This window comes from Oryctolagus cuniculus, chromosome 3 (assembly GCF_051225735.1).
Source record: "Oryctolagus cuniculus isolate XC-2025 breed Fujian yellow rabbit chromosome 3, ASM5122573v1, whole genome shotgun sequence".
Taxonomy (NCBI): domain Eukaryota; kingdom Metazoa; phylum Chordata; class Mammalia; order Lagomorpha; family Leporidae; genus Oryctolagus; species Oryctolagus cuniculus.
The window spans coordinates 48,603,552-48,630,828 of NC_142869.1; the positions used below are offsets into that span (position 1 = coordinate 48,603,552).

The following is a 27,277-nucleotide window of genomic DNA, read 5'->3' on the forward strand; positions in this document are numbered from 1 at the left end:
AATGAGAAGACTCCAAGTAGGACAGAGTCCAGGCACAGTACTTGAGGCTTTGTCCTGTGTTTGGGTGATTTGACCAGCTCTGTCTTCGGTTAGCTTCCTCCTCCAGCCACCAGAAGCATGGCCATGGTGGTTCTGAGGCACATCCAGATGCAGCAGTGTTCTAAGGAAGCAGAGATGATATCAACTTCCAGTTTTTCTTTTAGGAGGAGGAAATCTTTTTCAGAGACTCCTCAGCCAACTTCCCCTACAGGGTCCAGATTGATCACTCCTAACTCAACACTGACGAGGGGGATGGAATTCTCATGACTGGCTTTTACTAATCACCATCCACCCAGGATCAGATAGAATCTCTGTTGGGAAAAGGAAAGGACATTGGGAAAGAACCAATAGTACCTGCTAGAAAATGGATATACTTGTCTGCTTGTGATTTTTTTTTTAAAGATTTATTTATTTATTTGAAAGTCAGAGTTACACAGAGAGGAGAGGCAAAGAGAAAGAGAGAGAGAGGTCTTCCATCTGATGGTTCACTCCCCAGGTGGCCGCAATGGCCAGAGCTGAGCTGATCCGAAGCCAGGAGCCAGGAGCTTCTTCCGGGTCTCCAATGTGGGTGCAGGGGCCCAAGGACTTGGGCCATCTTCTACTGCTTTCCCAGGCCCTAGCAGAGAGCTGGATCAGAAGTAGAGCAGCCGGGACTAAAACTGGCACCCATATGGGATGCTGGCGCTTCAGGCTAGGGCTTTAACCTGCTGGGCCACAGCGCTGGCCCCTGCTTGTGATTTTTTAAAATTATTTTTTACAGATTTGAAACTGCAGTTAGTTTAGATTTGTAGCAAATCACTTTTAGAAAAGTGAAGAGTTGCTTTAAGATAAAATCAAGCAGTAACCAGGGACATTTAAGTGGGAAACTAATTTTGTCAGGAACATGTAAATGGAGACTGAATTTGGAGTTTCTTCTATGTGAATATAGCAGCAGTTGAATGACTCAACACAGAGTAAAAGGCTACAGAGTTCATTACAAGGAAATGTTCACAGGAAGGAGTGTTGAGAAGAAAGAAGGTAGAAGCGGCTGTGGCTTTCTATGAAGGCCAAATGCCCTTCAAATGACAGCAAGCAAATGTACCAAGTGACAGGAATGTCCTAGGAGTCAGTATTTTCTTCTTGGTGTACATTAGGAGGAAGGAGATCTTAAGCCCTAAACTACTTTTTTTTTTTTTTTTTTTTTTTTTTTTTTGACAGGCAGAGTAGACAGTGAGAGAAAGAGAGACAGAGAGAAAGGTCTTCCTTTTGCCGTTGGTTCACCCTTCAATGGCCGCTGCGGCCTGCGTGCTGCAGCCGGTGCACCGCGCTGATCCGATGGCAGGAGCCAGGTGCTTATCCTGGTCTCCCATGGGGTGCAGGGCCCAAGCACTTGGGCCATCCTCCACTGCACTCCCTGGCCACAGCAGAGAGCTGGCCTGGAAGAGGGGCAACCGGGACAGGATCCGGTGCCCCGACCGGGACTAGAACCCTGTGTGCTGGCGCCACAGGTGGAGGATTAGCCAGTGAGCCGCGGCGCCGGCCCCTAAACTACTCTTAAGTGTGTGAACAGGCTTAGGAAAATCTGGCAAATTTGTTATTTGCTTCTTTCTTTCCAATCTGGAAAGCATCTCCCTATATGGAGAACTCAAATGAATATTTCTTTAATTAACATAAGAATATAAATGAAATGTTCTTCTGGATCCATTCATGAACCTTGCTCACTGTACAGAGTTCAAGCTTCCAAGGAGACATCACTTCTTCAAAGTAGTCCCTCACTTGCCTTCCCATCTCCAAATTGGATTTGACATCCCTTCTTTGTGCTCCCATAGCACTCAGTCCATACATCCAAAGTTAAACTTACCACACTGGTTTATGATCTTTGATTTTTGTTTCTTTTAACCCTTGAATTGCAGGTATCTTGACCGAGGACCAAGGTTCTGCTTATTTTTGTATCTGCAGAGTCCTGGTACTTCATTAAGGAATATCTGTCAGAATGATAGATGAGCAAATGGAAGGAAAATGCCTGAGCAAAGCAGACAATCATTCTTCCTGCCCATTCCTGAAGTGAGCTGCACAATTAGGAATGAAACCATGGATTCTAGGGCTGTTTTCCAATCCACAAATATACTTGGTCCATAAAGGTGGCTTTTATGTTCAGGATTTCATGTTTAAGTGAATGCTTTAAATCTATGCTAGGGTAGGTGGAGTTGGGGGATCCTGGAGATAGAAAGATTCTGAAATCACAACATCAGTATGTGCAGGCCTTTACAGATTATCAGCATGACTCGAAAGGATTTAGAAGAAGCATGGATTCTCCACACTCCTGTCCAGGATATCTTTATTACCAGCCATTTATGAGGCTGAGCCCCAAACCTATCTCTTACCCTCATACCCTGAAATTCCAAAATGCAAAAAGGCCATATGCTGGGACTACGTGATAACATCAACTTCAAACCTCCATCATTCACTTTATCTTTGTCATTTCTCTGGCAATTCAGCATCTTCAAAGAGAAAAACAGTTTTGTTGTAAAGTTTCAGAGTCACTTCAGAATCAGTTGAGATCACACAATGCTGTTTTCTCGGTCTACGACAGGTAGAAAAATCTCACTAAATTACAGTCAGAGCAGAGGACCCCCTCACTCGCAAAGATTATTATTCACAAATGTGCTACCTGTCGCTTAAAGTAACTAGAAGGAAGAAGGGCTTATTCTTTCCCAGTTCCCATTTAACCAGCTACCAGAGCCATGCACCTGTTACTGCATTAATTTATTATGCAGTAGAGCACACTGCAGAATGTAACTCTTGCTCATTCCTGAAAGATTAGAGTGATCCATCATGCTGTATGAAGGGAATATTCCAGAAGGTAGACTGGCCCCGGGACTGATGAAAGCTTAATTTTGATTCACATTTCGGGACTTTTGTGAATCATCAGCACATCAAGCCCTGACTGGAAATGTCAAGATGTTTCAGATGTCATAAACTATAGCAGATAATTTGGCTGAAAACAATTTGAAGAAAATTTCAGCAAATATAATTTGACCAAACATAAAATGTCTCTAGTTAGTCTAAAATGCAATTTAAAAGTAATTTGGTCAGTAGAATAGTTGGTGCAAGTAATACATATATTAAGCGAGTAAACATAATCATTGATTATTTAATACCGGTAATTTTGGTGTACATATATCATAAGTCAGCTCTGTAGCTCTCTATATATTTTAAGTACTTTTTCTGATTGTTATATAATTGGTCCCCTTTTTTTTTTTTTGCCAATTACTTATGTTCTGTGCTTCTAACGATGTTATTAGGTTAGAAAAAAAGTATTGTGCAGCAATAGTGGGTACTTGGAACAACCTAACTAATCAACAAAATGGATTGTCCAAAACAGCTTAAATATCCATTAATAGGGTAATCTATTCAAACTGAGAATTTTCATATATTTTATTCCATGCCTTATTTTATTATCCAACTCTTTCATTAATTTTATCTTGGTATAAAAGCAATGTTACAAAAAATACAAAAAAAAAGCAATGTTAGTATTTTAAAAACTAGAAAATACACATATGCAAAAGGATAAAGGGCACTCTATAGCACCTATCCAACTGAAACTTTGGGACTTTGTTATGTGCACACATATATATACAAATGTACATGTGTGCCACAAGCACATACCTATGACCCCTGCAAAATAAAATCATTCTTCATAACCCCCAATATAACTATATATAAGAAGACCATAGGCTGTTAAATCTATTCTATTGATCACAAACAAATTAATTATAACTATAAATAGTACAAAAAATCTGAGATATGGATAAAATGTTAAAATCATATAAAGGTTTAGACCCTATGATTAATACCAACTGCTACTATTTTAAAAATTTCCAAAAATTCAGAATTTTAACCAGATAGTTCTATTGGCCAGTTTTCTTTGGAACATATTCTTTTTTTTTTTTTTTTTTTTTTGGAACATATTCCTTAGTTCCTGTTTGCTTGTGGCCAAATGCCTCCTGAGCAAATTATTGGGAAGATTCATGGTCAATTCAGTTGTAAGCTAGGTCATCCTTCCAATGTCACCCTACCTGAGATGTCTCTATCAGTCATTTCCAACCCATTTATTCTGAGGCTTGCAACATCTGGATGTCCAAATTAGTGACACACTATGGGCCTAGTTCCAAAAAATAACTTCAAGTGATTTTCACAAATAAACTTTAAGTGATTTTCACAAATAATTCCATAGAGCAAAATTAAAAATAAGGAAAGCTGAGGGAAGAATACACAGGAACTCTCTGTTTTATCTTTTTAATTTTTTTGTGAGTCCAAAATTTTTCTAGAATAAGAAGTTTTTAAAAATAGCCTAAATATAAACACATTGGAGAGAAACATTTCCTCAAATTAAGAGAAAGCCCTGTCGTCACACCACCACATACTCATACTGATGAAGCCAAAAGAAGAATTAATAAACAGAAGAGCTTACTCTAAGGTTTTAGATAATTAGTAGTGCCAAAATGAAAAAGAAACATGATTATTGGAAGGATCACATTGTCATCTGTAAAAACATAATGATTAAAGAGAAGAAGCAAACGGTTTCCTGCACTTAGATGTAAGAAAAATTTGCTATGGGTTATCCCAACATGAAAATGAAGTGATAGAGGGTTTGCCACATCACCCTAACCATAAATAAATAATTCACCCTAACTCTAAATAAAATAGTGTCCATAGAAGCATTCTGGATGTAGGGTTCTAGATTGATAGGCAAGGAAGGCAAAGCACTTAGATTTTAATAATCACTCGAGACATATACTTAAAACAATTTTCTCTTTAAAAGAAAAGAAAACCCTAATTGTGGGGAGGACTAGGGTAGGGAAGGTTTCAGAAAATATTAGTCTACCTGCCTTGTCAGGAAGGATTACAAAATTAAATAGTAGAGAAGACAGGCAGAGGGGATATACAGGTCAAGATTTCACAGCTGTTAGCCAAAGCTGAAAAGCAAGATTCCAAGCAGATAAGTTTTAAAAAGAAATGGAGAAGCATGGTGTTCCTTTAAAAATACATGTATATCGGGGCCAGCGCGGTGGCTCACTTGGTTAATCCTCTGCCTGTGGCACCGGCATCCCATAAGGGCGCTGGGTTCTAGTCTCAGCTGCTCCTCTTCCAGTCCAGTTCTCTGCTGTGGCCTGGGAGGGCAGTGGAGGATGCCCCAAGTGCTTGGGCGCCTGCACCCGTGTGAGAGACCAGGAGGAAGCACCTGGCTCCCGGCTTTGGATCAGCATAGCTCCGGCTGTAGTGGCCATTTGGGGGGTGAACCAACGGAAGGAAGACCTTTCTTTCTCTCTCTCACTGTACAACTCTATCTGTCAAATAAAAAAAAAAAAATACATGTATATCTCATGCTGGAAAACAGCACCTGCATTCTTTATTCATTGGCTTCTTTATTTTAGTCTGCTCAAAAATATAAAAGGAGGCCCAGCCTATCTCACATAAAATCAGAAATTAACATAAGTTGTGTGTCCTGTTTGCCTTCTGCTGTATCTTTCTCCTCTCCCAATTTAAAAGAACGTTACATTTAGGCTTAGAGAAAGGGGAAACAATTGTGTATTACTATGGGTCTAGCCTCAGCTACATGAGGGATGCTTAGAATACAATCCTGAATACACAGGGGCCCAGGAGGCTAACCTGAGCTCCAGCCGCAAAAGAGGAGAAGGTGCTTGGCCTGCTCTCCTGGGCCCAGTTCTGTTCTCGGCACCTTCCACTGGTGAGGGTGGAGAGAGCCTGTTCCTACCTCAGACTTACAATGTTCTGCCCTTTCCCTTCAAGAGATATAATCCTCAGTTGGTGTTATTTACATATCCTCTAGTGGGAAGGAGGTTTAAGATCAGAATTGGCTTTAAATAAGGCTGCTAAAGGCCTGTCTTGGAGTTTATGGGAATTGGGTGTGAGGGGCTATTGGTGAGGATCCAAGTTTCCTAGTACCAACACTGGACTGGAGCCCAGCCAACCTGGCACAGGTCTCCAAGCCCAGCTCCTGTTCTTACCCTCTTGTCTTCTTTCCCTGTCTGCCCCAAATGCTGGGCATGCAGTATCATTTTCACTGCACCTCTTCTCCAGCACCTGCCCCTGGCCATGCTTGGGTCTCTTGCATCCCAAGCACAGCAATAGAGCCTTCCCATCCTGGGCTGAGTATCCTGCAGTCTCCAGAAACCTGGTCCTGGTGCTTTGAGAACACTTGGCATGAGAGGAAAATCAGAAGTGACCTCAGGAAATCCTACAAGCTATTTGTCATAGATCATGATGTCTGCTTCCCTTATGGATAGAAATTCAAGAGAGTTGAGGTACCAGATGACTTATTCAAGATCATCTAATTCTTTATTGTCCAAGTCAAAACTAGAATCCAGCCCTGACAAATATCACACAATTGATGTTACTGCATCCTTTAGGTCACAAGGAAACAAAGAAAACTGTGGTCTTTCCTGAAATGCCCATATTAACAGTACCATGAGAAAGGTATTGAGAAAGCTTTCCATTGAAACTATTTAAAGATACTTCAAAACCAAGAAAAGAAAAGCCCAAATTTTTGTTTTAAAGACTTTCCTTTGGGCCTGCACCACGGCTCAATAGGCTAATCCTCCGCCTAGCGGCGCCGGCACACCAGGTTCTAGTCCCGCTCGGGGCACCGGATTCTGTCCCAGTTGCCTCTCTTCCAGTCCAGCTCTCTGCTGTGGCCCGGGAGAGCAGTGGAGGATGGCCCAAGTGCTTGGGCCCTGCACCCGCATGGGAGACCAGGAGAAGCACCTGGCTCCTGGCTTCAGATCAGTGCAATGTGCCAGCTACAGCGCGCAGGCCGCAGCGGCCATTGAGGGGTGGACCAACAGAAAAAGGAAGACCTTTCTGTCTGTCTGTCTCTCTCACTCTCCACTCTGCCTGTCAAAAGACAAACAAACAAACAAAAAAAAAAACTTTCTTTTGTTCATTCTATATAATATTAAATAGGGGCATATCCATATAGGGTAAAACATTTATAAATATTATTCACTAGTATTGTAAATGTCATTCCCTGTTGGTTATGTAATTTCATAGCAACAATCAAAAAGAAAAAGAAAAAGAGGTGAGTATCACAAGGTTCTGTTTGCCTTCCTGAATATAGGCAGTATTTTGATAATCATGGTCAATTGAAAGTATTCATCTACATTCATGAAATTGGTGAAGGGTTTTTTTTTTTTTAGCAAAGAAAATGCCTTTCTATTTAAAAACTGAATCACAACACATATGTAGAGACATCAGTTCCTAAGAAGAGGTATTCTAAAATAGTGCGTGAAATGGCATTCAAAATAAACCATTTTGTTACAGTTGCCTTCCTTGCCTGACAAACTACTCTGCTACCCAGCAAATGATTCGACATTTCAGTCCAAGTTTGCAGATGTTTGGAACCTAAGTGTTGGTTTCTGCAGAGGACACAGAGAGAGGCTGCCCTACTAGAGAGTGCCATGGCGAGGGGAAGGTTAGATGAGGGCAGAGCAGCTGCCACAGAGCTGCGGGGGGAGCAAGGTGAGGCGGCAGAAGGAACCAAGGCCTTACAGAGGCGGGAAAGAAGGAGGCGACACAAATGTGTGTAGGAAAAGTTATCCTAGAGTAAATTCAGGATTTAATAAGGGCGGCTGTGGAGAGGCTTGAAACAGCCCTGCAGGAGGAGAAGGATTACAAACAGCCATTCCTGGGCACAAACCCTCAGAAAATGCCGAGTGTTTGAGAGAATGGTTTTTAAAAGAGTGTGCAAAATATTTCAATTTCATGCCCTCTAAGAACACTCTCCACTTCCTGCTATGGTGAATTTGTCCAAGGACCCAGGTCCCAGCCATTTTTGGCAGACTTCTAATCTGAAACCTGAGGGGTAGGATTCCATCAGCCTGCAGAGCTTTTGCTTTTGTTCACAGACATCTTCCTCCTCATCCTCCCCTTCCCCCAGAGCCCACATTGAATCTTCATGTATGCTTGTACCAAGGACTGCATTACTTAGGGCTTAATTTATTCACTCAACAAATATTTCATGATCATCTTTTGTGCTCCAGATATTGCTAGGCACTATGAATAGAAGGGTGAATGTAAGTCGTCAGGGAAATGCAAATCACAGCCCCAGTGACATATCACCTCACACCTGGTAAGACAGCTATTATTGGAAAAAAAAAAGACAAGTATCGGTGTATTGTCAGAATAAGAGGAATTGGAACATTTGTACTCTATTGGGAGGAATGTGTAATGGTGTGGCTTCACAAAAAGCAGTAGAGGTTTCTCAAAATTTTAAAATGGAATTATTACCATAGGATTCAGCAATTCCATTTCTGGATATATAGCCAAAAAGAAATCAAGAATTCAGAGAGGTATCAGCTCTCCCATGTTCATCACAGCAGCATCCATAATAGCCAAGATATGGAAATAATCTAAATATCTATCAGTGGATGAATAGGAAAAGAAAATGTAACATATTTGGGCCGGCACCACAGTTCACTAGGCTAATCCTCTGCCTACGGCACCTGCACCCCGGGTTCTAGTCCCGGTTGGGGCGCCAAGTACTAGTCCCAGTTGCTCCTCTTTTAGTCCAGCTCTCTGCTGTGGCCCAGGAGGGCAGTGGAAGATGGCCCAGGTCATTGGACCCCTGCACCCACATGGGAGACCAGGAGGAAGCACCTGGCTCCTGGCTTCAGATCGGCGCAGTGCGGCGGCCGCAACATGCCCACCATAGTGGCCACTTGGGGGGTGAACCAACGGAAAAAGGAAGACCTTTCTCTCTCTCTCTCTCTGACTGTCTAACCTGCCTGTCAAAAAGAAAAAAAAAAGAAAAGAAAATGAGGCATATTTGAGTATATACAGTGGAGTATTATGCAGCCTTTACAAAGAAAGAAATCTGGCCATATGCTACAACAAGATGCTCCTGGAGGACATTATGCCTGTCACAAAAAGATACTGCATGATTCCACTCAGGTGAAGTATCTAAAATAATCAAATTCAGAAACAGGAAGGACAATGGTGGCTGCCAAGAGCTGGGAGAAAATAAAATGATGAGTTGTTGTCCCGTGAATACAAAGTTTCAGTTACACAAAATGAATGACTTGTAGAAATCAGCTGGGTAACATAGAGCCTTATACTCAACGACATTTTACTGTACACTTAAACATTCATCAAGAAGGTAGGTCTCATGATAAGTGTTCTTACCACAGAGGAGAAAAAATGGAAGTTAAACAAAAAAGAATGGTGAAAAGATTTGAAAAAAAAAATCAAATGTATATCAGGGAGGGTCAAAGGACATGAAAACAAAAAGGTAGGTGGGGCCACAGAGCAGAACTAGACAACCAGGATTGGACATTCTCTAGAAGTACTGCAGAAAGCAAATTAAATCACCCAGATTAAATTCTCAGGCCTGTTATTTCCTAAGTACTCCAAATTAGAATAGGGTGTACATTCTAATTTTTGTCAGTGTGCCAGTTTGATTGGCAAGAAAAACAGTATACTATTTTCTCCCTGGGGTCAGAAAAATATTACAGGTTCCTTGCCAATGTCCCTGCTCTCCCAGCTCCTACCTGGTCCCCTTGTGGGAGGTACCATTGTATATTTATTTGGCTGTTCTGGAGCAAGCTCAAAGATATTTTTCAAGAGCAACATCAAACAACCAAGTATAAAAAAAATCAGAAAATTCTCGTAGGTTTGCTTTTTTTTTTTTGTCTGGAGAAAGGACCCAGCTTTTGGTAAGGAAGAAATCAGTGATCAAAGCAATGATTTCTTCATTTGGGTGAAGACTATTCCATTTGACAAGGAGTGTCTTTGTTGCCTGAGATCAAGAGAGTACAATATCCTCCATAGGATAGCCCCCAGCAAGCCTATGAGTGCAGGAACCCACACTGCCTCTTAGGAACCTCATTGCCTCACAGAGCCCGCTACTTGAAAGGAAGGACAGTAGGCACAGGTATAACTCAGTGAATAAGCCATGCCCTTTCTGCAAATCATCTGAGCAGTGAGCCCACAGCTAAATAAAAACCTGAAATGCCTCTTCGGATTTGTTAGCCACTTTTCTCACCCACTAATAGAACATAAAGATGTGACTGGGTAACAGGTAGCCCCTTCGGGATTGCAGTCAGACAAGGCAGACAACAGCTACATAGAATAATAAAGGCCTTTATTCGTTTTTGTGTTGCTTATAAAAACTTTGCTTGTAATATACTTTATAACGTTTACCCATTTAAAAATATACAACTTAATGGTTTTTAGTAAATTTACAGTTGTATAAAATTTGCCAGTATGCATCCCCAAAAGGATCCCTTATATCCATTTATAGTCAATCCCTGTTCTATCTCCCAACTCCAAAGCAATCATTCTGCTTTCTATCTCTTAAAGACAGGCCTTTCAGAGAAATTTCCAAGTGGATTCATACAGTGTGGTGTTTCCTTCTTTCAGTTAGCATACTGTTACTGAAGCTGTTGAACATCATAACATGGACAAGTACTTCTTTACATTTTATTGCTGGAGAATATATCACATTTTATTTCTTCACTCACCAATGGTAGACATCTGGATTATTTCTAGGTTGGTGCAATTGTAAATAAACCTGCAATGAACATTCTTATACCTGTCTTTGTATAAACATATGTTTTTATTTCTCTTGGTTAGATATCTAGGAGTAGAATTGCTAGTTCATATGGTAAGTTTATACTCAACTTTTTACAAACTGCTAAGCTATCTTCCAAACTGGCTGTAGCTCTTTGCATTCCCTCTGGCAATTTACGTGGGACCTGTCGATACTGACCTGGGGTTCTTTGACTTTCTTGCAATAAAAATGCAACCCAGATAAGGTTTATTAGGGGCTTATGCTCAAGTACAGGGGAGGTACCCAGGCTGGAGGAGATTCCACCACAAGGCTCAAATTAAAGGGGGTGGTAGGAGTTTATCAGATTAGAAAGTGTAGTGGTTCCCTCTTGACACACAGCAGTTCAGTTTGCGATGGGCCCTGTGTTTTGCCCAAGCATTGTTCCTCCTTTTACACATGGCATGCTCAAAATGGTAGCGTTGCTCACTGCCACCTCCCAAGGAAGGTCCTATATTGGTCGTATTGGACTATTCTGGGCCTGTTGGGAAAGTCCCTAATAGGACAGTAAGGTGTCTTTTGCAATTAGGGTATGAACACTCCTTGCTCTTGATTCTATAGCTGGGTGGTCTAGCCTGCTGTTGGAGATGGATATCACTGGGTTGGGGATGAAAACCTGCACAACAGGCTGGATTTTGTGAGTCTTGTTTCTGTCATATCTCACTGTTTCTTTATATGCACACTAACACTTGTTATTGTCTCACTCTCTCTCTCTCCATTTTTTTCCACTTTAGACTTTTCAGTGGGTTTATTTGTTTTTAAGACTCAGGTTTTTCCTACCTCTCAAGTCCCAGAAACCAGCATGACCATACAGAAGATTTTCGTCATAACTGGATAGGGTTTTTTAGGCTGTGGTAATTTCAGGAAGAGTGTGGTTGTGGAGGGTGGTCAACTACATGCTTGTTATTATGTGAAGAGGGTAGAGCAAGGCCAGACATCTCCACCGTCTGATCTTTATTGTCTAAGACTGGGAAACTACTTCTCTTAAGAACTAGAAGTTTCCTTGCTATTAGTAATTATTTACAATTGTTCATGTAAGAATTAATGAACATTTACGATTACCTATAGTGGAGGGGGAAACTGTATTTCTCATATGCAACAGAAATAAGATGGAAACTAGCAAATATTTTTGACTATTATAAACAAAATATCATGTTGAAAGATAGAGTAAAACAAAATCTCTGTTTAAAAAAGTTTAAAATCTAATCACTGCAATATATGGAAGTAAGGAAAGGAGATGGGATGGAGAAGGGGTGCCTTTGCCTCTCAGGTAAAAATTGCTGTGTCACAGACACCTGAGCATGTGTCTAAGAAGTTAGTGTGTGTGTGTGTATATATATATATAAAGAGGTGGGAAATTCAGCACATGCTTGAACAAAATCAATGTGGAGGTTAATGACCATAACCTCAAAGTCAGGTTTATGCATTAGCAATTCTGAGAATTTTGAAATGCATTCATAGTAGTGACCCTTTAAGAAATTTCTGAGTAGTTCCATTTATGACTCATTGCCTATGACCTCAGAGCTATTTCAGGGTTTGTCAACATCTTGCACAGTTTGTTGGAGAGGGCTGGGAGGAGGCAAACCTGCTGAGATGGTTTTGTGAACATGGACCCAGAGGTTTGCCTTGTGCAGGTGGAAAGGGGGTTCAGCTGTCTTCTCTTGTAGAATAGCTTTGCTCACTGTCCATGAGTTGTGGACCAGAGGAGGCTGGAACCCTCTAAAGAGCCAGTTATTCATATCTCTTCAAGTCTACATTAAGAGCAGTCTACCCAAGAATCAGACTTTCCCCCTCACTGCCCACCCCAGAGCTGGCTGTTAAACATTTGCCAGCACACCACTGCAGTGAGCCAAACCAGCTCCCACAAGGCATTCTGGGTGATCGTCCTTTGAGTATAAGGACAAGTTCTGAGGGTTACTTTGGAAAGCAGCTGCAGCAAGCACTATAAAATACTCCAAGGGTTTAAAAAAGTAGAAAACAAAGAATAGGTGTAGTTAGGCTTTTTCTTGCCAGAGGAATGATGGCAATAGTGTGCCTCAGATTGACATGACAGCTAACATTTACTATGGGAGGGAGCGGGGAGGCAGTGGGTATTAAGTTCACAATCTGGGAAGATGAATTAAATAGCTTGTAAATAACTATGCATGAGACAGAGGGTGGCCAGAGGCACAAAGTACAAACCAGAGATTATTCAGCGAGGGTAAGGCTGAGCACAAAGCACATTCAAGTGCAGGGCCTCTCAGAGCCAAGAAAGACTCACAGACTATGCTCATTTTTGAGGTTCCTAGTTCTGCTAACACCTGAAAAAATACCAAACAGGATTGCAAAAATTGAAGTGTATTTTCAGTGTTTCCACTAAGCATGTTACTACTTTTAACATACAGACACATAAAATATAATGCTATACAACTGCACTATTCATAAAAGCATTATAGAAGTTATTGAAATACTAACTCACTGTGTACAACAGGGGGTGTGGTTTAAATTAAAAATTGTCTGGTGAAAGCTTTGAAAACTGTTAGCCAACTCAGTGACTGCTTGTTAAACCTCCCTGAGGGGTAAATCGGAATCAGAGGACCATGGTGACAGTCAAGCCCCTGCTCCAGTGCACGGATTATCACAAGGACCCACGACTCCCAAGCAAGCCCTGGTCTGCATGTATACAAAGAGCTGCTTTTCCAGCAGAACCGGGACATTTTTAACTTTGCACAGGTGGAATACTGTAACAGCAGAAGCATATCATCTTCATATGTCCAAACAATTTTAATTACATTTGATGGAAACATTTCCACAGCGTTCTCCTATAGGCTTTTCAAAATTGTGTCACCTACTGTTGATAGCTCTGGAGTATTGTGACCTGCTCCCATCATCCATCAGCGTAATTGACAAGACAGTTTTGCCCTTTTAAGGTTCTGCTGCTGCCCTCCCTGTGCTGCAGTCACTTCCTGCTGCGGTTGCACATCTGCCCCCGTGGCCTGGCTTCTTCCTGAGGGATAGTTACTCTGCACCGAGGGCTGTTGCAGTTTGGGGAATCAGATAAGCAGTTTGTTTACATCTTATGTGAACAGTATGTAAAGTAAGAGAAGGACCTGCAACATCTGACCCTATTAGGCCACCATAGTTCACCTTTTGCACAGACTTTGGAAGCTTGGGCTCTGTTTGGATTTCATTGTAGCTGAAAATGCAGTTGTTAATATACTGTTAGGGGCTGAATTGTGTGTACCCCTCCACCAAAAATTTGTACATTGAAATCCTAGTCCCCACGACCTCAGAATGCGACTGAATTTGGAAATAAGGTGTTTAAAAAGGTGACTAAGTTAAATGAGTCATGGGGGTGGGCCCTACTCCAGTATGACTAGTGTTCCTATAAAAAAGAGACACCAAGGGGAGAGTACTTAAAGGCAAAGAGGAAAGAGGGCCTCAGAATGTAAGCAACTCTACCCACAACTTGATCTTGGACTTCTAGACAGAATTGTAAGAAATAAGCCTCTGTTGCTAAGCCACCCAGTGTGTGTCACTTTGTTATGACAGCCCCAGCAAATGAATATAGTCAGCAAGCTGCATTGGTACTATATTTCCTGAATCATGCCTGGATTACATAATAGCAAGAGCTATCCTAAAGGCTCACCTCACCATGTCCATATCTCAAGGCAACTCTTTTATTCAACTTGTTGGTGATTATTGGTAACATTAAGGTTTACCAGGTACTGGGCCATCAACTTATTGAGGAGAAAGGAAGAAATGATGGGACTGTACATGTGGACAGAAACATGAGCCTCATTGTACACCAGAATAATGAGGAATTGAAGCAAAAATGTTTCACGTATTGGAAGAAGGGTTCTGAGCTATTCATTAAAAGCTAAGAAAGCACTATTGTTAACTCTTTCCTAAGTATGTCATTCCAATTATCTGCTGAGACCTAAAAGGTTCATAATCTGAGAACTTTTATGCACAAAACATTTTTTAAAAGCACAAAATAAATCATCAGACTTTTGGACAAAAACCACAGTGAAAGATGGAAAAGTATGTGAAATTCTGCTATGAATAATTTAAGAAAGGTATCGAAAACAAAGAAAAGGCTCAGAGAAAGACAATAAAAATTTTAACAGAAAATAGACTTAGAAATAAGAACCAAAGAGACCAGGAGAAAGAGTGAGAGGGAATGTAATCATAGTTTTTGAAATTGTGAAAAAAAAGTCTTAGTAGTTAGGGGCCACTTCTCCAAACTCCAGAGTGCCAGGCCCACTGAAAGCTTTTGAAGTTTGAAAAATATTGCTTTAAGGTAAGTGGAAGACCATCAGCCTTGGCCTAAGTAGTATAGACAACATTCTCCCTTCTCTCAATGGTTGGCTAGACAAAAAATCAAACAAAAAATCACATTAAGATTTGAAGCAGGTTTCTATCAACATATTGCTGGTCAGGTAATAATAATGGAAACTGTTGTTGATATTTAGGAAATTCCTGAGCACGCAAGACTGAATCCCAGAATCAGTAAACTCACTCACCTTTGATCCCACATCATTAAGAGAATTTCATTTTTATTTCTGGACTTGCCCTAAAATTTTCTTATTTTCTCAGAAGGGGATGGCCATTTCTAAATCACAAAGAGCAAAAATATGTTTTCTAAATGTTGAAGCAGATAAAACTCAAGTCAACTTAGAACTCTTTAAAGTCAGTTATCTCTTACTGAAACAAACTGTCCATGTTTCTCCATCTTGCCTGGGAGGTGTGCTCTGATAGAATCTGCCTGGCTCCAGGACTGTTATCCTTGGGCGCAGAGATGTCCTTCGTTGATGGACTCCAAAACCACCTGACAGGTCCAAACTTGACGTGGCAGAGCCCCAGGACAACAGTCTGACACTATTACCACATTAGCTCCAGACTTGTGCACCTGCAGGCGAGAGCATGGGGCCTGGCAGAGATGCTATTAAGTCAGATTCCGATGAACCTGACAGACTGGAAAAGCAATCACAGATGAGCATAACTAAGTATTCCTGGATTGATCACTTGACCTCACCTGATTTTACTTCTGTTGGTGACCAAACTAGCAAGAACTTTAGCCATGTAACTCACCTACCTATGAGTTCTAATTAAAGTTTGCTAAGAGCATTATAATCTGCCTAGACAACTAACCTGTTAATATTTTGTTGCTGTTAGTATTGTTCCTGTTTATAATAATGATTCAGAGCATAAGTGACTCTGAGGGCTCTGTTTTTGTTTTCATTTGTGGGGTGGGAAGCCTTTATTTGTAATATACCCTCCTTCTCCTCTGCCAGTGGTGCAAACAATGTGCAGAACATTATGCATGTATGCAGCAGGGATGGCCGATGTACACTGAAACATCTGTCCTTTCTCCTCAGGCCTTCTCTGGTCAGAGGAGCTGGTGTGAGATTGGTCAGTAGGATGGAAGTGCTCTCAACCACCGTAAGGTATTCTCTGCATGCTCACATTGGTTAGAGTGGGCATCAAACCCAGACTTCACTTAGATTCATATGACTTTGTAGCTTTGAGTCTCTGACTGAAGATACAAGTGCTAGAACAAAACAACTGACTAGGAATTAAAGCTGGGCATTTAACTTTAGAATTCATTTAATTCAAAGCTTGAAAGATATACCTCATATCCCCTCACTGCCACACACAGTCCCAAATACCATCATTGTTTTGCTATCAGACAATTCATTATGTACACCAGCTGTGGGGTAAGATTACAGACAAACTATTCAGTCCTCAAACCAAGTCAAAAATACACAAAATCTGTGCATTTGGCAGAAGCCTAGAGGTCTACAAAGGTCTACAAAGTACATATTTCTACACAGTATATAAGGCCTCTTGATAGCATTACCAACAAAGGGTCACACGCACTTTGTCTGAATACTACAAGACAACAGGTAGACTCATTTACACTGAGACTAACAAAGTGTCCATTCAGGGCCTCTTCCTGGCAAGGACATCTTCTGAGCCCTTGCTTAATTTTGTGTCTGTCATTACATTTTTTTCTTAATGGGACTCTCCAAAGTGTATAAGCTCTGGTCCCTTCAAACCTTAAGTAGAGGCAATAGAAACATTCCAAAGAGCCATGCAAAATATTTCCTTTCATCAAAATAAAGCCTGCCTACAAGTATGCCTAAAATGTCAGAAACATGTTTTAAGCAGCGTAGTGATATTTCTGAGATGGAATGTGGTCATTGTGTGAGTATTTAAGATGGTTTTTTGAAAGTTCTATATTCAGATCTAAAGCCAATTGCTCTTTTTTGTCCTGGCTGATCCCCCTTTCTGGAAGCTGTCACTCCTTTTCTGATTATCTCCTACTTTGTTTTCAGATCTCATCTCATACCTTAAGAATGTCCTCCCTAAACTCCTTGGATCAGGTCAAATCTTCCTATAGAAGTGTCACCCACTACACTTCTTCATGGCACATGGCATATTCTCATTTTATGTATATTTTCATGCTTATTTGATTCCTCTCTTAACTCCCCTATCAAACTGAAAGATATATGGTGCCCACACATTACTTCCTTTTTATCACCTCTGCAGTCCCAAGGTCAGCACAGAGCATGGCACAAGTTAGACACTCAATACATATTTGTAGACTGAATCAATACTGTGCTAAAGGGGTTAATAGGAACTAGTAAGAAAAGGCCTTCTGGCTTTAGGTTAAACATAAATTCAATAAGAACAGAAAACTCAATGTGATAAGTAATTATGTTTTAACTCATTATAAAGTAAATTTTCTGGCAATTATTTGCCATCCAGCAATGAAATAGTCTAAATTAAAAAAGTATATAATACATCCCTCAAAAGTCTATGCTCATTGCAAGGAATGTTGGAGAAGGAAATTCTAGGAGGGTTAGAGTTAAATTAAGGTCAGATAGAACAGTTAAAATTTGTCTCAACTAGCTGTTGAGACTTTCATTAATGCAATTTGTGATATACCTGTGTGTTCATAATGGAACTGTGTTTAGCAAGTACATCAAGTAGAATCAAAAAGTTTCTACTAGAAATTTATGCTCAATTAGATAGAAACCAACACATAGGAGTAAGTATGTTTATGTAAGCAAATCATAGCACAGGAAGGAGAAACCCAAACAGAATCCCCAGTCACACTGAGAAGAGAGGAGAGAGCCCAGAGTCCAGTGGGGCTAAGGTAGGTAGAATTTATAGCAGGAGAGAGAGAGAGAGAGAGAGAGAGAGAACGAACGAATGAACGAACAATCAAACCCCCTGGAAATCTACCAAGAAATCATTCAGGTCTTTCACTGATGACTGATTTTCTTTTTTCTTTTTTTTTTATTGTGAACAAATGGTTTTATTGTGCATATCCATATAGAGACAAGAATTCCACAAGGATTACATATTATTCTTTAGATAGAAGTCAAGAGGTAAATAAATCAAAACAGAGGCATCACAATTTTTCCTTTTTGATGTTTTCCCATCTTTCCTTTATTTCTCTTTTATATTTTGAGTAATGAAAGAGTGTCATTAACCCTGACCAAGCAGTTACTAACTTTGTAGTTCCTATTTTCAAGCTTCTCTATTTTTTTTTCCTGATGACTGATTTTCAAGAGTATCACAAGAAACCCACCAAAGCAAGGAAAGAACCATGAGAACCAGTAGATAGAAACAACTTTGGAACTTGTACAAGTCTAGAAGTTCTTCGTCCTTTCAGCCAGAGTGGAAAGACCATAATAGCAAGAGCATCAGATGGACTAGGCATTGGCAATCTATAACCTACAGGCCAAATCTAGGTCATAGACTATGCTCAAACGGTCAAAAAACTCAGAATTATTTGTATATTTTCAAAGAATTCTAAAAACAAAGAAAAAATATGCAACTGAAAGTTTCTGTGGCTTACGAAGCCTAAAATATTTACTGTATGTCCCATTACAGAAAAAGTCTGCTGATCTCTGAAGCAATGTGGAGAAAATTATTAATTCATTAGCAGAGGTAAATTAACACTCAAGGCTGTCTGGACCCACCATAACAATCTTAAAAGCAGTCTTCAAAAGGATCTTACTCTTTCATTCAGCTAGCAATGACCCCAAATACTATTTATTGAAATAGAACAGTGCCCTAAAATATAAAATTCACACTGATAATTCAAAAAATTACCAGTCTTGCAAAGGATAGGAAAATATTATCTATTCCTACACTTAAAAACTACACCAAAAGTTGGTGGCTTCAAATAGTAATCATTTCTTACTTTGGTTTCTGTGAGTAGGAATTCTGGCAGGATACAATAGGGAATGCTTCTTTCTGTTTCACGCTGGAGGTTAAGCTAGAAAGCCTGAAGTCTGGAGGCTGGAATTATAAGAAGCCTCATTCATTTACTATTTGACAGCCAGTGCTGGCTGTGGCCACCTTTTGTGAGGAAAGCATCCATAGAGCACAAAAGGTTGCTTATTCTTGCATGTCTCCAAAAGAACCTGGAACCATGACTGACCCTTGACCAACCTTGGGAATGTGGCTCCTGGATGGCAGGGATTGATGATTTTGTTGCACTCACCTGGAGCGATGTGCTGTGCTGTACCAGCTTGTCAGGTTATTTTGCATAAATATTAAGATTAATGATGTGCACCTGGCTTCATTTGGGGGGTTCTTGAGTTTCAGTTGCTGCAGCTGGTTGCATAGCAAGGAATGCTCATGTGACCAGCACACCGAAGAGCCATGGGCACAGAGACTCCAACAGGGTCCCCTGGACAGAGACATTTCCCACATGTTTCTGCCATTCACTGCCAGAGAGAAAGCGTATCCTGAGTGGGCTCTTAGGAGGAAGGACTCTGGAGCCTGTTTCCCTGCACTCTGCCCAGTGCAAGTATTTGTCCTGGTGCTTTACTCTGTTTCCCAGCCTATAATAAGCTTGCGATGTGAATTCGACTTCCCTTGAGTCTTGTGAGTCCTGGCCAATCACTGAACTTGGGGCGTTCTTGGGACTATCTAAACACCATGAATAGACTGATAAGAAGAAAGCTGGATGTCTAAGTTACCAGTTGCTGTATAATAGATGATCCCAAATCTATCCTAACAGTGTTTCTTATCTCATCCCTTCTGGGATTCTAGGGTGGCATTGCTGGGATTTCTCACTCACAACCTAACTGTCAAGTGTGGTGGGGTCTGGAGGATCTGCATGTAAAGCCACAGCGTGGTGGTTGGCAGGGTGCTTCAGCTCCTTGCTACCTGGGTTCTCCACAGGACTGATCATGACATGACTCCCCCAAGAGGAAGTCAACTGAGAAAGAGAGAGAGAACTTAGGACAGAAGGCATAGTTTTTTATAACCAATCCCTGAATAACATCACTTCTGCTATAGTAGAATGTGAGACAGGACTACAAGAAGGTCTGCACACTGGGACGTTGTATAGAATAGCTTTATTAAAAGCAAAGTAGATTTCAGAAGAAGGAATCCTATCAGGAATAAAGAAGCATATTTCATAATTGTAAAGCAATTCATTCTTAATAACACTAAAAATCCTAAATGACAATGGAGTCTCATGCCTAATTCTAAGACTGAAATAGAGGTTTTTTTCATGTGTGTTCATTACAGGACATTTTCTGTGGTGGATATTTAGCATATTTCTGAGTCCACAACAGCATCTCATCATAGCTGCCCTCAGCAACATCAGGAGATATGAAAAATCAACATTTTCTTTTTAATTTTAGGACATAACTATGAAGATGCTCATAGCGAGGAAAAGATCATTTGTAAGCAGTTCTGCTTTATGTCAAAGTGCAGCGGGGAAAAGTCACCTAGGTGTCAAGGAAAGATATGGGGATTTCAAGAAATCAGTGCTCAGCAAGCCAAGCAGGAAACTGCAACCACAACCCAGAAACAAGGCCAAAGCAACAGCAGGTGACATACAGGTGATATATATATATATATATTTAATTTCTTAATTATTTGAGACACAAAGACAGACAGATACATACACAGAGAGAGAGAAGAGAGGAGAGGAGAGGAGAGGAGAGGAGAGGAGAGGAGAGGAGAGGAGAGGAGAAGAAGAGAAGAGAAGAGAAGAGAAGAGAAGAGAAGAGAAGAGAAGAGAAGAGAAGAGAAGAGAAGAGAAAGAGAACGAGAACTCCCATTTGCTGGTTCACTCCACAAATACCAGCAACAGCTAGAGTTGGGCCAGGCCAAAGCTGGGAATGCAGTGTAGATGTTCCTTGTGGATGGCTGGACTCAAATTACTTTAGCTCTCACTGCTGTTTCTCGGAGTCTTCACTAGCAGGAAGCTGGAATCAGGAACCAGAGCTGGGAATCGAACCCAGACACTGTGATGTGGGATGCAGATATCTTAGCTGTGTGGTGATGTTTATTTTAAATGGCTGGTAGTCCAAAAAAATTAAATCTTATGATGTCTGGCAAGTGGGGGAGAGAGCCCTAGAAAGTCTACCACATTGTGAGATTTAGATGGTATCCAAGTCAGAACAGGTATCAGTACTGGACAGGTTGAGTAAATTGGTACTTAACAACATTTATTTCTTTATGGAAGACAATCAGATTGAAATGGGAGGGCCCATCAAAATAGACCAGTAATTTTAAAGGCATAGTTTTAATAAGGACTCCATAATGTGCACTTCTGTTTCAAGATTAAGTTGCCTGATTTCATCCTAGTTTCCAGAAGAAAGATCTGAAAAAGCATCAAAACAGTAAATTTTAGATTTATCCTGGCCTCCAAGACTCTCAATGTTCTAGTTCCTATTTACTTTTCTAGATTTGTCTATCAGTTCTACCTACTAGTCCAAATTGACTAAGCACTATGTTTTCTTGGTTTTACTTGTATTTTCTCCTCATTTTGTAACACCCCTGAGGTCCAAATGTTTTATGCCTTTGAATGGAATGAAATAAGGTGACCCTTTTTAAGTATGCCCTATTTTTTCTTCCCTCAGAGATTTGGCTGAAGTTATTTTCTTTCCTTCTTTTACGTTATTTGGAATCCAACCAATCTCTGCAAACCCCATTCAAATCCAAAATCTCCTAAAATTCTTCCTGATCAGTCATTCCACAGGTTAATTTACTTTCTTCTGACCCACAGTGGCACCAAAATCTAGGTTTATATATTCTGTACTTCTGAGTATCATCATTGCATGCATCCCATCTTATTTGTCTTTCCAGACCATAATAAACATCTGGAGGTCAACAATCATGTCTCTTAAGACTTTACAATCTCCGTAGCAACTAGTACATATTTTCCTCATTCTGAGAATCCATAAATATTACTTGAGTGAATGAGATGAATGACTACCCCCAGTTGTGCATAAAGATTACAGTTTATTTCAGAGGAAAGGGAATGATGCATCTGTAACAATATGAGATTATGTCAATGGTGTATCGACCATGAAAGAGGGAAAAACCAAGCTTCAGATCAGTAATATAATTTTTTTTTGCTAAATTGACAACAAATTTCTTTTTAAAACATGGGATTTGAATATTTGTGTTTATCTATAATGCCATTTGGAAGAGTATCGCCCTAATGGAGAATATCAATTATCTCTGAAAAGTGGGATTTAGGTGATGAAACTATGAAAGTCCATGGTAGATTTTTGCATTTTGCTTGTTTACTTCACATGCATGTGTGAGCATGCCTGCACAAATACAACTGTGTTATTTGGGTTTAAATTTTTAAAAAAATATTTGAGTGGGTTTTGCAATGAAAATGAAGAATAAAGTCTGGCTATCTTTCAGGCATGTAGCTTTATGGTGAAAGAAAAAGAGAATCCCCCAAATTCACTATAGAGAAGGATGTGAGATTTGACAACCAAGAAATAAGATTAATTCTGAAAACTGTAGAAGAAAACAAATAGTATTCTGAACCCAGACATGACAGAATTCTGGGAAATTGTAAATGGGTTGACTTACTATCACAACAAAACTAAGTGGAAAGTTTAGAGCAGTAAGCCACAGTGGAAAAGTTAGTTTATCTGAACAACCGCCACCATGAAAAAGTCCCTTTCTTATGACAAGCACAACTGAAGCAAGATTCCTACTCAAGAGACACCTCCAAACTGGTTTTCTCTTGAGTGTGGCCTCTTCAGAGTCTTATTAGTGGTAGAGAAAATTTCCATTTCTCAGTAATCCACCACTGATGTGGATTCAACATGCCGGATGAGGGGCTATTTTTATCTTCACCATTTATAACAATAGCAACTCTTCATCCTTCCTTCCTTTCTTTCAGTCCCCCACCTTCCATTTCACTAACTAGACACCAAGAACCATGCTAAGTGTTTTACAGTTTTTTTATTCATGCCTCCCAACAACCCTATGATATAACTCCACTTCACAGATGATAAAACTGAGGCTTAGAAAAGTTAAGCAAATAGAGGAGCCAGGATTTCAACTTAGAATGTCTTTCTTTTTTTTTTTTTTTAACTTTTATTTAATGAATATAAATTTCCAAAGTACAGCTTATGGATTGCAATGGCTTTCCCCCCATAACTTCCCTCCCACCCACAACCCTCCCTTCTCCTACTCCCTCTCCGCTTCCATTCACATCAAGATTCATTTTCAATTCTCTTCATATACAGAAGATCAATTTAACATATATTAAGTAAAGATTTCAACAGTTTGCACCCACACAGAAACACAAAGTGAAATATACTGTTTGAGTACTCATTATAGCATTAAATCTCAATGTACAGCACATTAAGGACAGAGATCCTACATGAGGAGTAAGTGCACAGTGACTCCTGTTGTTGACTTAACAAATTGACACTCTGGTTTATGGCATCAGTAATCACCCTAGGCTCTTGTCACGAGTTGCCAAGGCCAAGGAAGCCTTTTGAGTTTGCCGACTCTGATCATATTTAGACAAGGTTATAGTCAAAGTGGAAGTTCTCTCCTCCCTTCAGAGAAAGGTACCTCCTTCTTTGATGACCTGTTCTTTCCACTGGGATCTCACTCGCAGAGATCTTTCATTTAGGTCATCCCTCCCCCCTTTTTTTTGCCAGAGTGTCTTGGCTTTCCATGCCTGAAATACTCTCTTGGGCTTTTCAGCCAAATTCAAATGCCTTAAGGGCTGATTCTGAGGCCAGAGTGCTGTTTAGGACATCCATCATTCTTTGAGTTTGCTGTGTATCCCACTTCCCATGTTGGATCGTTCTCTCCCTTTTTTTTATTCTATCAGTTAGTATTTTCAGACACTAGTCTTGTTTGTGTGATCCCTTTGGCTCTTAGTCCTTTCATTATGATCAATTGTGAACAGAAATTGATCACTTGGACTAGTGAGATGGCATTGGTACATGCCACCTTGATGGGATTGAATTGGAATCCCCTGGTATGTTTCTAACTCTACCATTTGGGGAAAGTCTGATTGAGCATGTCCCGAATTGCACATCTCTTCCCTCTCTTATTCCCACTCTTATATTTAACAGCGATCACTTTTCAGTTAAGTTTCAACACTTAATAATAACTGTGTATTAATTACAGAATTCAACCAATAGTATTAAGTAGAACAACCAAAAAAAAAATACTAAGAGGGATAATGTATTAAGTTGTTCATCAACAGTCAGGGCAAGGGCTGATCAAGTCGCCATTTCTCATAGTGTTCATTTCACTTTAACAGGTTTCCTTTTTGGTGCTCAGTTAGTTGTCACCGATCAGGGAGAACATATATTTATCCCTTTGGAACTGGCTTATTTCACTCAGCATAACTCAGAATGTCTTTCAACTGACACCAAATGCCTTGCTCTGCCTCTCCACAAATACATCTGTCATGTTATCATACTTTTTTTTAAAGATTTATTTATTTATTTGAAAGTCAGAGTTACACAGAAAGAGAAGGAAATGGAGAGATAGAGGTCTTCTATCTGCTAGTTCACTCCCCAATTGGCTGCAATGGCCAGAGCTGCGCCGATCTGAAGCCAGGAGCCAGGAGCTTCTTCCAGGTCTCCCACTTGGGTGCAGGGGCCCAAGTACTTGGACCATCTCTATTGCTTTCCCAGGCCATAGTAGAGAGCTGTATTGGAAGTGGAGCAGCTGGGACTCGAACCAGCGCCCATATGGGATGCTATGTCACAGCACCGGCCCCAGTCATACTGTTAAATAAACAGATCATTAGCCTGAGATTGTCTCTATTTTGAATTCCTAAATCACAAACTGTAACCCAACTCAGTACATAAACAAACTGAAACTTAATTTAGGAGTATAACAAACAGCTGAATTTCAGCCAATCACAGGCAGCCAATTCATCATACCATGTCCAAACAACCCACAGGCTCACTATAGCCAACCTAATGATTTCCTGATTTTGTGTTTGGCCTATGAATACTTGCTGCTCACACTGCTGGGCAGAGCTCTCTGAATCTCCTCTGCTTCTGATTGCTGCCTAATCCTGAATCATTCAGTGATCAGATAACCTTTGGTAAATTTCATTTGCTTGGCTTTTAATGATAAATACCTTTGGTGGCTAGACAGTCCATGTATATAATATTATTCCCTGTTTCACCTTCTTGCCCCATTATTGTGTAAAGGTTTGTCCTAATTTTCCAGATTTGTGCCAACATCACACAATAATCACTATCACACGACATCAGAGGTCAGTTTTTCCATTTACTCAGCTCATTTCTTAAAAAAACATGAAGAATATTCTGCTGGAAGACAAATGTTCGCAAATATTTCTTTTTTCTCTTACTAACTTGTTGTAGCTCCACTACTCCTTTCTATTTTCTCCTCTGTTTTCTATTTTGAGCTGTGCATATTTTCAGCTGTTTAATGTAGAGAGAAGTATGGCAGCCATGACAAAAGCATGCAAGATAACAACTCCTGTTCCACCAGTTTTCTTTTTTTTTCTTTTTCTTTCTTTCTTTTTTTTTTTTTTTTTTTTTTTACAGGCAGAGTGGACAGTGAGAGAGAGAGACAGAGAGAAAGGTCTTCCTTTTGCCATAGGTTCACCCTCCAATGGCCGCCGCGGCCAGCGCGCTGTGGCCGGCACACCACGCTGATCTGAAGGCAGGAGCCAGGTACTTCTCCTGGTCTCCCATGGGGTGCAGGGCCCAAGCACTTGGGCCATCCTCCACTGCACTCCCTGGCCACAGCAGAGAGCTGGCCTGGAAGAGGGGCAACCGGGACAGAATCCGGTGCCCCAACCGGGACTAGAACCCGGTGTGCCGGCGCCACAAGGCGGAGGATTAGCCTAGTGAGCCACGGCGCCGGCCCCACCAGTTTTGAACTCCAGAAACATTTGACAAATGATAGATTTTTATAATCTATTTGTCATCAAATCCTGACGAGATCTGAACTCATTTGTTAACAAAACCTGACATTAGCTGACTTGAAGCTATTTAACTGATCACAATTAGTGTGAACACTCACACATTTGCTGCAGTATTATCAGTTGGTTTCATTACAGGGTGCTGCCCAAACCCCACAGGTATATTTTGTATGATATAGCATATTTACTATATGGTCAACCCATGACCCAAAAAGTCATAAATGACAAAATACTTCTGGGTGCCTGGGGCTTCAGATAAATTATTTCAAACTTTATATATATGTGTGTATATATAATATATATATATATATATATATGCAGAGAGAGAGAGATTGAGAGAGAGATTTCCTTTCTTTTCCCCTTCTCGTTCTCTATTTTGCTATTGATGATGATAATTATGAATGTTTCTCCAAGGCTAATACTTTGATTAGGTGAATGTTTATGGCTAATTTGCACAAAAATTTGGTGTGTGTAGAAAAGTCAGGTGTTGGCATAGAAGTGCAATCCTTTTTGAAAATTTACTCTCATACAATAACCATTGTAGATTATTCCTATTGTTATTGTTTCATTGTTCACTATGAGTCTGAAACAGTTTCTCTCTAACGATTGACTTGTTTCTCCATCATACAGTGTCTAAATGTGGAAGACTTCTTTTTAGATCATGGGTTGTTCATTTCATTGGCTTTTTTGGATGTATAAAGTAGTTTATAATCCCTTGTGGTAGCAGATTAACCACAGTGTGATACAAAGTGAAGGTAATCCAGATGAGCCTTAAATTTCTGACTAATCTGGGTTTTCTGAATCTGAATATCCTCGGTATATTTACATGAACTCATAGGGTTTATTTTCCTGCTCATCCGTCACATGAGTTTCTGGCTTTCTGGCATGATTTCAAAGCCTTAGGTGTTGAACCAAAGCATCTGAACATCCATTAAATCTGGCATTTCAGAAATTTAAAAACCACCACCGAATTATTCATTCCATTAAATTTTCTGTGATGGGTGTGTGAGTCATGAAGCTTAACTCTAAGAGGCAAGCATGATCCCCAAATGAAGGGAAAGGAAAAGCACCCCTGACTTAAGACACTTGCTTGCTTTTCTGTGGTAAATCAGTTGCTATGACAGTAGACACACTCTGAGAACATGTACCTCACCGCCTAAAATAGCCAAAGAGCTCTTTTCCCTTAGGAATCAGATTCTGCAAGGAATTACTAAGTCTTATATGAGCATTAGTTCCCCAGTCAATAACTAATGTTACATAGTAGGGTTGAAAACGTTCTATTGCTTAGCATTTTTAAGCCTTAGCAGAGAACAAAGAAAAGAAATGGCTTTGTGTTTAACATATACAGATATGTGTGCCTGTTATTTTAAGAACCTTTCATTCGGTTCCAGTTCAGTTTTGATTTGAAGTCCACAGTTGAAAAGGACCTG

At 40.2% G+C, this 27,277-nt stretch overlaps 1 protein-coding gene across 10 annotated transcripts in view; it reads left to right on the forward strand.

Moving 5' to 3' along the window:
• The window catches only part of LOC149127332 (uncharacterized), a 304,837-nt gene that overhangs the window by 45,213 nt on the left and 232,347 nt on the right, over positions 1-27,277 (forward strand). For 2 of the 10 annotated variants that reach the window (XR_016232010.1, XM_089330164.1), the window contains exon 3: positions 20,302-20,637. The exons of the other annotated variants lie outside the window; for them this stretch is intronic. Coding sequence is in view for 1 of the 2 variants with exons in the window: in XM_089330164.1 (XP_089186290.1) it covers positions 20,302-20,535 (234 nt within the window). In the remaining variant the exon portion in view is untranslated. Of the gene's footprint in view, positions 1-20,301; positions 20,638-27,277 lie in introns of those variants that run through there. 10 annotated transcript variants of the gene reach the window in all.